This window comes from Schistocerca cancellata, chromosome 3 (assembly GCF_023864275.1).
Source record: "Schistocerca cancellata isolate TAMUIC-IGC-003103 chromosome 3, iqSchCanc2.1, whole genome shotgun sequence".
Lineage (NCBI taxonomy): Eukaryota > Metazoa > Arthropoda > Insecta > Orthoptera > Acrididae > Schistocerca > Schistocerca cancellata.
This window is the reverse complement of record NC_064628.1, coordinates 692,522,955-692,535,412: the sequence shown is the minus strand read 5'-3', so window position 1 is coordinate 692,535,412 and position 12,458 is coordinate 692,522,955. Positions and strand designations below refer to the sequence as shown.

General features: G+C 41.3%; 1 protein-coding gene across 2 annotated transcripts in view; it reads right to left on the bottom strand.

The window, feature by feature from the left end:
- The window catches only part of LOC126175680 (alanyl-tRNA editing protein Aarsd1-A), a 93,810-nt gene that overhangs the window by 63,012 nt on the left and 18,340 nt on the right, over positions 1 to 12,458 (bottom strand). For both annotated transcript variants that reach the window (XM_049922608.1, XM_049922607.1), the window contains exon 5: positions 11,428 to 11,549. In XM_049922608.1, coding sequence (XP_049778565.1) covers positions 11,428 to 11,549 — 122 coding nt within the window. The remainder of the gene's footprint in view (positions 1 to 11,427; positions 11,550 to 12,458) is intronic.

Here is a 12,458-nt window from a genome sequence, read left to right as displayed (position 1 = left end):
GCAAGCTTGCTAGGGCCCTACACGATATTAGGGAGATGTGCCAGTTTCTTTGGCTCTTCAGTGTATTATTCCACTGTGGGAGAAGACCATCAATGCCTTTATGAAAAATGCTTGTGGTTGCCTCTGGAGCCCTAACATTACTCAGGCATGCACCTCTTTGTCCGCAGCAAACTGACAGCCACGAATGTTTCTTAAGGGCTCCAAAAACTAGGAGATCTGATGAGCAGAGATCGGGACTTTATGGAAGATGTTAAGGGCTACCCAGTGAAAATTCTGCTGCATAATCTAAATCTCACCAACATGTGGGTGGGCATTACCCTGCAACAGAAATCTTTTATCAACATTCCTAGGTGTTTGGACTTTATGATGTGTCTAAATTTTTGCAATGTGTCTACATGCACACTTTGCAAAAACTGAAGTAAATCATCAATTCCAAGTACCCAGGAATGTTGACTGTTGCCAAGGTTGTTTTGATTATGTTTCAGAACTTCTGCTGGCAAGCCCTCACACATTCTCCATAAAATTCCAATCTCTCCCCATGTGATTTCCAAGATTTTGGAGCACTGAAGAAAGACATTCATGGCCGTCAATTTGTTTCAGAGGAAGAGGTGCACGCTTGGGGACAATAACGGTTCCTTAGGCAACGACAAACCTTTTTCCACGAATGCACTCACTGACCTGTCCGACTGTGGGATAAATATATTAACAGTTATGGCAATTACTTTTGAAATAATAAACAGTTTACTTATTTTTTTACATCTGCCTTGTTTTTATTTGACTGCCTCTTATACAATTGATCTGAAACCATCTGGTGTTCCCAAGTATTCCTTTATTTAATTATACTCCCTTTGTCAGTATAGTTCCAGGACAGATTTTTTGAGTTTGCAATACTAAAAAGGAAAAAATGTTTTTTATGTTACCTGAAGTGTGTGTGACCTTAAAATGATCTTGACCATGTTTCCATGCAAACTCACTAAATGGCAGGGCTGTCCTACGCAACAAGCTGTTTGGGTACTTGGTGTATCAGTTACGGACTTCCAAAAAAAGAGAGAGAGAGAGAGAGAGAGAGAGAGAGAGAGAGAGAGAGAAGAAGAAGAAGAGTGGTGGTGGCCCTCAACTACATACCCTTCCCCCTCAGAGGTGAAATATTAAAAGTTTTGGCTGGTTTCATTGTCTGGGGGCTGGAATATGTAGTTGCCTCATTACCAGCCAAATACTGCTGAGTCTACAACATACAATATGACTATGCATGAGAATCGAATGGTCGAAGGTTTCTATCACTTGGCAATTGTGAATTTTGAACGTGACATACACTTTTATAAATGAAAGATTGCAATCAATCAAAAGCTGCAGGTACTATTTTGATGACTTTAAATGATGAGTACGATAGTAGAAGTACTTTTGAGAATGCAGTATATTTCTGCAAAACACTTATTGGTGTCGATGGTCCAGTAATTAAATAAAACATAACTTGAAAATAACAGGGAAACAATACATTCCTACTGCACGAAATTAAATATGAACGCCAACATAGCTCGCGAGATATTCATTTCTAAACGCATACTACATCTTCACTGTGGAAACCATGGTGATCTCGTAAGTTCATAAGTCGGCGCTACAAAATATTTCTATCTCGGCGCGCCCACGTGCAAACTGCTCCAATGTCCAAGTCATTCCGCGACTGTGCGTGTGGTGTGCCGTACTGTCCGAGACTCTCCATCCAGCACCTCCTGTGTCCTGTGCCATATTCTTCTCCCGCTTCCATCCAGTCTCCCCATTCATGAGCGTTGTGATTGGCTGGAGCGCTCGTGCCATATCTTCAAGCCAACGCACCCACACGAACATAATGAAACACTTCTTAAATACTGGATTTACATTTAAATAACTTGAAATTAAATACATATTCCAACGGCTGGACCATAAACACACTCTAACATACATGATTAAATACAAAAACAAATTAAATAAACATATATCAAAGGAATAGCAACAAAAGATAGGCCAGTAGCCTAATTTCTCTGTGCTTTATGAAACACAGTAAATATTTAACCAATTTCTTCATGAATAGTATATATGAGATATAAACAAAGACATAGAGGAATAAATATATTTATAAGCTTGCTGCTATTGTTTTTTCGTGTAGCTGTGGAGTATTTATGGCCTGACGCGATTGATAGTAATCGGCCACTTTGACCTCCAATAACTCTTGTTACATGCCTGTAATTTATACCAATTTAGATTTACACTAATAGCTTTCGAAAGACATGTCAACCAACAAAATCTGATGAAGCGTTTAGTTTTGGAAATTCGTTGCTGGGTGTTACTTGTATAATTTACGATCAGATACTATGATTATGCCATCAGAATCGTCGTGTAAATAATAGTAATGTAAACGTTTCTTTTCGAGGTATCCTGATTCGTCTGGCTACTTTTAATTTCTATACTAACTGAGAAATGTCTGCCATTATGGTCTCACAAAGTCCGCCATCTTTGGCTCTCCCGGCGTACAAGTCTCTTATCGACACACCAAGGAATTCCTAGCCACGTGCTTGATGGACTACACGGTCCAGTTGCTGTGCAGCATCACACGCTTGCTAACGAGCTGCGCCTTGCCGAGCGGCAGCCACCAACTCTGAACTTAGAATATTTCCAAGGCGCCACAACTCGCCCGTTACCTCACATAGTTATGGTAACACAATGGATGCTGATGTGAACAAAAAGTGAACATTAAGTTCTACGTTAAGCTCAGGAAAACCCCTAGTGAAATGCGGGTAACGATTAAGCAAGCATATTCAGGTGAGGCAAAAAGAAGTTGTGTTTTTGAGTGGGACACCAGGTTTTGTGAATGCAGAGAATAACTGCAAAACAATCCCAGAGCAGTTATTGCAAAAAGACCATCATGTAACTGTGTGTGCAGTATCAGAAGAACTTACTTTGAACTGTAATGGGAGTAGTAAGATTTCATGTGAACATTTAGGGAAATGGAAACTTAATGCAAAACTCATCCCTCGCACACTAACAGATGGACAGAAAGAGGAAAGATGAATAGCTTCTGCTGAACTACTGGACAGAGTCAGACATGATCCCACATATCTGTCGAAGATTACTGCTGGGGATGAAAGTTGGTGCTACGAGTATCACCCTCACATGAAGCATTAAAGTGCTGAATGACAGAGTCCCAGATCACCAGCCTCAAAAAAAGTCAAATGACAACCTTTGAGAACAAAGACAGTGTCGATTGCATTCTTTGATAGTAAAGGATTACTTTACCACAAGTACGCTCCTCCAGGTCAAACAATGAACCAAACTCTTTACATTTAAATCTTGAAATGTTTGCAACAAGCAATTCGATGTCACTGCCCTGATTTGTGGCATTTTCAGGACTGGTTTTTACTGCATGACAATGCACGACCCCATACTGATTTAACTGTTACGAGTGTCTGGCCAGACATTGTGTTACTGCCATCCCACATCCACCACATTTACCCGACCTCTCACCCTTTGGTGTTTTTCTTCTTTTTGCGAGTGAAAAGGCGACTGAAAGAAAAGCTTCATAAAGAAACTGCACACATCCAACGGACTGTGACATGTGAGCTTACATCACAGTTGAAAATTTCCCTGTTTTCTGCCAAGACCTTGAGAAACGTTGGCAATGTGTGCAGTTAGCCAAGGGGGCTACTTTGATAGAAGCTAGGATTATTACTGGGTAAGTGCAATTTTCTAAAAAACTGCCCTGGAACTTTTCTGATAAAGGGAGTAATTTAATCTCTCTTGTCATCTGAGGAGCTAGTTGAAATATAAGCTTGTACTACTATGATATGGGTGTTGGCTTCCTATCTATTGTAGCTCCAATAATTCGTTCACAATGGTGTTCATGGTAGCTTGGTCCAAGAACAAAAAGAGAAGCATAAGAGCTGGGATAAATTCCAGTTTGGTGACAATCAACAGCAAGCCTATTTAGCAGAACAACAACTTGGACCCAATGTCATGGAGAAATGACAGAAAATTTTGGTCCTATGGCGTATTGTGAATCTCAACATCTTAAAAGTTGACAAAATCTCCCATTTGATAAAAGGAGTCAACAACATGTACCAAGCTCTTCTGGTAAATGATGTCATGACAGGAATTCATCAATTGCTGCCAGAAAATTGAGAAAATGCCACAAAAGAGTCAGACAAAAGAGGTACAACTGACTGCCGAATGTGGTCCCTGTGGCGCACCTATTTCTAGTAGCAATCTCCACCACCAGCCGAAATCACTGGGAAGAATAGACTCTGCCAACTCTTACTTACATTGCAGGCATCAAAGTATAACTCAGCACACAACCAATGCAAGTACAACAAATTCCTACACCAAGTAGATGCCCTGTAGAAGAACACACATCTGAAGGCCAGAGGACAACTGGCCAATGTGTTTCCACTGGGGATGTCCTGGACACGTTGTATGCTAGAGGGGAGGGAGGGAGGGAGGGAGGGAGGGAGGGAGGGAGGGAGAGTTCTGACAACTACAATGCTGCCACATGGCAATGATAACAACAGTTTTATTCATGTCAGTCAGCTGTAGATGATAAAAGTCAACCTGTGGGACAAATCTGATCACTGTACCCTGGACGATATCACTTCCCCTTGCCATAGTCCTTCCCTGTCAACGTGCAGAGATACCAACCGTCCACCCAGTCACCAACTTTTACATCTGCATCTACATGGATACTGTGCAAATCACATTTAAGTGCCTGGCAGAGGGTTCATCAAACCACCTTCACAATTCTCTATTATTCCAATTTCGTATAGCGCGCGGACAGAACGAACACCTATATCTTTTCATACGCAGTCAGATTTCCCTTATTTTATCGTTCTGATCGTTTCTCCCTATGTAGGTTGGTGTCAACAAAATATTTTTGCATTTGGAGGAAAAAGTTGGTAACTGGAATTTCGTGATAAAATTCCACTGCAACAAAAAACGCCTTTCTTTTAATGATGTCCAGCCTAAATCCTGTATCATTTCACTGACACGCTCTCCCATATTTAGTGATAATACAAAACGTGCTGCCCTTCTTTGAACTTTTTCAACACACTCCATCAGTCCTATCTGGTAAGAATCCCTCACCACACAGCAGTATTCTAAAAGAGGACGGACAAGCGTAGTAGATCTCTTACATTTTCTAAGTGTCCTGCCAATAAAATGCAATCTTTGGTTAGCCTTCCTCACAACATTTTCTGTGTGTTCTTTTCAATTTATGTTGTTCTAGCACTCATGTGGATGACCTCACACTTTTTGTTATTTAGGGTCAACTGCCAATTTTCGCACCATTTAGATAACGTTTCTAAATCATTTTGCAATTTGTTTTGACCTTCTGATGACTTTATTAGTCGATAAACGACAGCATCATCTGCAAAAAACCTAAGACGACTGCTCAGATTGCCTCCCAAATCGTTTATACAGACAAGGAACAGCAAAGGGCCTGTAACACTACCTTAGGGAACGCTAGAAATCACTTCTGTTTTACTTGATAACTTTCTGTCTGTTACAACAAACTGTGACACCTATAACAGGAAATCACAAATCGTCACATAACTGAGAGGATTGCCTTAAGCACGCAATTTCACTACAAGCCGCTTGTGTGGTACTGTGTCAAAAGCCTTCCGGAAATCCAGAAACGATCTGAAATCCCTTGTCAATAGCATTCAACACTTCATGTGAATAAAGAGCAAGTTGTGTTTCACAAGAACAATGTTTTCTAAATCCATGTTGACTGTGTGTCAATGAAAATTTAGATAGGTGGCCATCTACAGAGGTGAGGCAGCCACAGCTACAAATCCTCCATGGACGATAGTTGCCAGAATGCTAGGAAGTCTCATCAACATTATCAATGATCAACCTGTCTGGGTACTAGTCGACTTCAGGACTTCTTTTTCTGTTACATCAGCTAAAGACTATGTTCCTTGAAAAAAAAAAAAAAAGGGGGGGGGGGCAGTTGTGCTGAAAGTCACAAATGGTAAATACATCCAGCTGATAGAAACATTTCTTTCAAGAATAACTCTCCTGTGATCCTACGAAGTCTGTGGAAGATCAGAGCTCCAGATTATTGGAGCTATTCCAACAAGCACAAAGAACCAACATTGGTCGGGGCGCGTGTTTGGTGTTGAAGACGATGTCTCGGCATCGTCAACAAGACAAGTTCCTGTCATTAATACAGATGCTCAATCACAGGGTGAAGCTTTCATTGATTGCAGAAAGCTGCTCAGGCCTACAGAAGTATTCTACATGCCACTGATGATCACAAGCATTTTAGGAGGTCAAAGAGAACTTTGGATTACTAATTGTCGTGAATGACCACAACTCATCCCTTAAGGCGCATTCGCAGGGGCAGCCGCACCAGTCCAAGAAGGGCAGCTTAGTGTCACTGATAGAGAATCTGCTCTGCTACCAATACAGACAATTCAGAGGGTGGGGAGAGGGGAGGAGCTACTACAAAACTGCTAATAGGATCTGGCCTGACTGAGGAACAGTATCAATGAGAGGTAAGTCATTGTGTATAAATGTTTGGATGCTTTCAAATCAAAAATGGTCAGAAGACAGATTGAGTGCCCATAGTAACACACTAAATGAACACTGAACACCATGCACCAATTTGCCAGTGCTTATATAGTCTCAGCAACTGAAGACATAATTCATGAGGAAGTGGAGAAGATGCTGCAAGATGACACCACTGAAACTTCAGAGAGTCCTTGGTTCTCTCCTGGGGTCTGGTGAACAAAGAAGGATGACTCATGGCATTTCTGTGTTGGCTAATAAAGACTGAACAGTATTCCAGAGAAATATGTCTATTCATTGCAGTGCACTGAAGACAACATAAACTACTTGAAATGAGCAAAAGTATTTTTCATCTATGGACATGCATCAGGAGCTGCTGGTGAAGTTGACCAGAAAAAGACTGAATTAATAACTCCTGATGTCCTCTAAAGTTTAAAGTTATGCCATTTGAACTGTGTAATACTCCACCCACTTTCGAATGTATGAAGGGCAGCTTGCTTCAACAACTTAAGTGGACAAGATCTTTGCTATCTGGACGACAAAGGCTTTGACATTTGAGATACATCTAAGCCACCTGAAAACCCTGTTTAAATGTGTTCAGACTGCAGGTTTCTGCCTGAATCCAAATAAGTGCCTCTTCGTCACCCAAGATGAAAAAAATCTTTGGGGCACATAGTGAATGCCACTTAAGTCCGTCCTGATCCACAGAAAAATAACAGTCACAGAATTTACAACTCTTATGACATGAGAAGTTTTCTCAGAAGGTGCTCGTACTACTGGTGATTCACAATTGGGTTCTGTACCAAGTCATGTCCCTTGCAAGAACTACTGAAGGAAGATGCCAAATTTTCCTGGAATGAGGCCCAAGAAATATCTTTTCTTGCCACTCAGGAATTTCTTACACCACCTTGCTGAAAATTGCGAAATAGAACATCACACAAGGGCTAGCATTTCTGGGATAGGCACCGATCTAGTACAGATTTAGGAAGGGGCTGAAAAGATTATTAGCTTATGCTTCTGAAGTTACTCTTCGAGAACGAGATGAACTAGTCTATAACAGAGAGAATCCCTTGCAGTTGTTTGGGCCATCCACAAATTCCAATCATATTTATTTGGCAAGCAATTCACCGCTTTAACAAACCACCCTTCTCTATGCTGGCTGACTAGCCTGAAGGACTCGGGCCGACTGGCGAGATGCGCACTAAGGCTTGAAGAGTACAAGGGAGAGGCAAAATAATGTGAACAGTGGTAGTAATGGGATGGTTGTGTGACAAATAACAATGCAGGTAAGGCACATGTCGCACTGGACTGTGCGTGTTCAGTACGGACTAGGCATCAGTTCAGGTTGTTTACGAGTAGTGCACACTTCGTATTTGCATTCAGAGGCCGAGGTCGACGTACAATGAAAACCAAACAGAGCTCCGAAGAGAGCAGATTGTGGGGCCCAATTAGCTGGACCATCAGTAACCAAGACAGCTAACTTACTGAATGTTACAGGAGCAACTGTTTCAACAGTCATGACAGCCTACACAAAACATGGAAAGACATCATCGTGTGAACATAATAGTTGGTGCAAATCAAAACTAAATGACAGAGTGTCATACGCTAACACAAATTGTGTCAAAACAACACTAAACTACACTGGCTAAAGTGACTGCAGAGCTCAATAGCCATTTTTGAGACACCGTATCTATTGACATTGTCCGCCAACACCTCCATAAAGCGAATATTCATGGACAGGCTGCTATACCAAAACCATTAGTGATGACAACCAACGTAAAGAAGCGTAAAACGGTCAGGAACACAAATCCTGGACGAGTCAACATTTTCATTATTTCCAACATCGGGTTAGAATTATATCTGGAGAATGCCAAAAGAAGCCTACAGTCAGATTGCTTGATTCCAATGATACACATGGATATGGAAGTGTGATGGTGTGAGCAGTCATTTTTAAGGACTCATCATCTCTCTCAAAGGCCGTGTTACAGCCAACGATTATGTGAACATTTTAGGTGCACCCATGATTCAAATGTTGTTCCCAACAATGATGCCATACTTCAAGACTATAATGCACCCATTCACACAGTCAGGACAGTACAATCGTGGTATGAGGAACATGCAACTGAACTGCAGCATTTTCCCTGGCCAGCACAGTCCCTGGACTTTTAACATTATCAAACCCTTATGGGCAGTACTGAAGTGCAGATTCTGGAGCAGACTTCCACCTCCCTCGTCACTACAGGGGTTAGAAGAGATTCTGAAGAGTGGCACAACATTCCAGTGGAGACTATACAATCATTATATGCCTGTACTCCAACAAGAATCGCAGCTGTATTATGGGCAAATGTGGGTCCAACCCCTTATTAATACACCACTCCCAAGTAAGTACAGGTGTTCATATTATTTTGCTGCTCCCTGTACATAGTCACAATGACATATGAAAGTGGGTCCAAATACGAGACTCCATTGGTTGAACCAAAGCAGTGTGGATGAAATCTCAGTCATCGCTGGATTAAATGACAATGGCTGCTGAACAGAGGTAAAATCCAGTAACGCTGAAAACCATGAAAACCTGAAGAAAGGAACCAACCACAGGAGGAAGCCAATTAATAAATGGAATATTATTTACGAGGAATCATGATACGAAGGGGCAGAAATGGTTGTTCATCATTCCAGCTCATCTGCGGCCAGCTTTCACAAAGTATTCCCAAGATGATCCAACATCTGGTCTCCCGGGATTCATGAAGACTGCAGACAGAATCAGATGCGGGCAGCACTGGCCATATCTCTTCTCATCCATTATACATCATGTGAGCCAATGTAAGGAATGCCTGTGTCTATTAACTCCGAATCATTTGGTACTAATCCTGCCTCCAGCAGCACCATTCCACTCAGCTGCAATCTACATCTTAGGGAGGTTCAGAACATTGAGAAATAGGACTCTATGGACATAAGTGTGCACTGCGTACTTCACCAGCTACACAGTCAATAAAGCTGTGGTAAATGCTGAAACTCCAGAAATTGCAAATTTCCTTTTTTTCCTCACAGGACACAAAATTTTGAAGCACACAGCACCCTATGTGAAGATCTCTGATCATGGAAAAGCTTTCCAGCCGAAACTAGTATCTGAGACAATTTCATATTGCGACAGCATCCCAGAATGGAAACTATTTACCATCCACAAAAGAATGGCCTCACAGAAAACTTTAAGACATTGGCAGATATGCTCTCTATGTATGTTTATACTGACATGAGATTTGGATACAATACTGCCCATCATGACATTCGCATACAACACAGTGAATTAGAACACAACAGGCTTCACAGCATTCTTTCTACTCCATGGTCATGAGGCCAAAACAACAATGAATACACTGTTCCCATTTAAATCTGATGATACTCAGAATGATGACAGGAAAAACCTCATCACCAGGACCAAAGAAACAAGACAAACAGCTCATATACGGACCTTTAATGCCCAGGACAAGGAGATACAGTCCAAGAGACCTGGTGTAGACTTTTACACCTGTGCAGAAAGTTACCAAGTGTTACTTCACACTGTATTGTCTCCTTTGTCTCCATCAGGTGTCACATATGAGATTGAGGATTATAACCCTTCATCAAGAACACAAAAGCATGAATATACTGTCAGTGTCCTATGTAAGAAGCCCAACTATAGTGCAGAAATATAGAACAATGATGGGACATTCACAAAAACAGATGACTGACTCAATAATCGCGAAGCCTCAATGGGAGTAGCTGCCTATGATTCGCATCATAGTGAAGAGAATGTAAGAACATGACCAGAACATAATGTTCCACCAGCACCATCTTACAGAGGACCATTGCCAAGATTGAGATGCAGAGTGATGTAGTTGGCTCCAATAAGAACTTCAGAAGCATGTGTAGTGGTTAGCGTTGTTTCCTCGCACACGTGTCTGGTTCAAACACACCCACTAGCAATTATTTGTTGTTGAGTTATGGAAGTTTCTTGAAAAATCTTCTGGAATATTCAATGCTTGTATATATACTTACATTCTGGAAAATTGTATGTTTGTATAAGCAGCTGCACCCTCTGTCCAGGAGGTCAGTTCTGTTTTAGCTGTATGCTGGTGATTGTATGCTTTCAATTCTAAGTGTTGTACTTCACTGATAACCCTGCTTTTGGATCTGAACTTTAGTGTAGTTACATGACAGTATTGATATCTCTTAGTCTCTTTCATACTACTCTAATGCCTGTGCCAATAAGGCTGCACTAATGTCTGTGTACACAAAGGTATGCAGGTTGCATCATTCTGGTAAGACTCAAAATGTGAATGGAAAACACAAATACATCAAGATAACAAGTACCTGCTGCCAAATATTTTTGTTATTTCCAGTGTATAGTTATGTTATTTGCACTGGTGTGTCACATTTAATGGCAAGTCATTGTGGTATACAAGAAAAATAGCTGGATCAAGTGCAGAGGATAAGAGCAATGCCAGAAGGTTGTCCCATTTGTGCTAGTTTTCCAGTCCATACAAAAGAACAATAATACTTTATTGGTTCAAATGGCTCTGAGCATTATGGGACTTAACATCTGAGGTCATCAGTCCCCTAGAACTTAGAACTACTTAAACCTACCTAACCTAAGGACATCACACACATCCATGCCTGAGGCAGGATTCGAACCTGCGACCACAGCGGTCGCACGGTTCCAGACTGTAGCGCCTAGAACCGCTCGGCTACCCCGGCCGGCTATACTTTATTCCCGTCTAGCATTAATGCAAAAGAAACATACCTCTAGTTTATTGATTTTACATTCCTGCTCTACTCTGGAAAAACAGGCACTGAAAAAACTTAAAATTTGTATGATTCTTAATTTTTTATGTCATTGTTTCAAACCTTACATACCTCATCCAACCACGGATCACCCTTACTGTATACTTTGACTGTGACAGGTAATGCTAGTCTTATTTTTTCATTCACTATAGCTTCCCATTTATTCACAATGCTCTGGGTAAGACTGGTTGTAGCTGAAACACAAAGAAACAAAAATCTCAAATGTGTGGGAACCACCAACATAACATATTGGACAGATATAAAAGATAAAGTACTGTGGTGTGCAAAAGTTAAGGACAAAAGTAACTTTTGTTGCTGTGCCACTGGCACGCAACGTAACTTAACGAAACTTGGCTCAGGCGTGTAAAGAATTACTACAGTATAGATGGAAAATAACCAAAAAACATAAGCAATGAGACAAATTGAAATTACACTGATGTATCCACAATTTACGAAAGTCCCCTGGACAACACAAACAGGACATGGTTCTTAATACCATATGTGATCACCATGAGCAGCAATGCATACTGTACAATGTGATCCCATCCTGCCCCTGTGGTGATGAGTTCTTGTGGTAGGGCATTCGATTTGTTCAGCAGTGTGGCTGACAACTGTTGGATGGTTGTTGATGCACTGAAATACATTTCCCTGACACATCCCACACATGGTTTATGGAAATTAAGATGGAGGAATGGGCAGGCCAGTCCATATGTTGAATATCCTCCCATGCCAATAACTCTTCAATGCACGCTGTTCTACGTGGTCGCCCACTCTTGTCCGTACAGAGGAATGCATCCCTGAAAAGATTATCATGGGGAATGAGTACAGTGTCACAACAATGTTGGTCAGCGAGTTGACCATGTTCAAAGATTTGGAGATCAGTATGCCCATGCAACATTATGACTCCCCACAATATAACACCTAGACCACCAAAATGATGATGTTCAAACTATGTTACCGAGCGCATTACGTGTTCCCACATCTTGCCATATGACGATGCGTCCAGCATTGTTGAACATGTTCATTTTTGTCATCCAAGTGTTGGGATGTGGGACGGCATAATGTTGTGTGTGTGCACTGGTCTGCAAGTCTATGAACACACA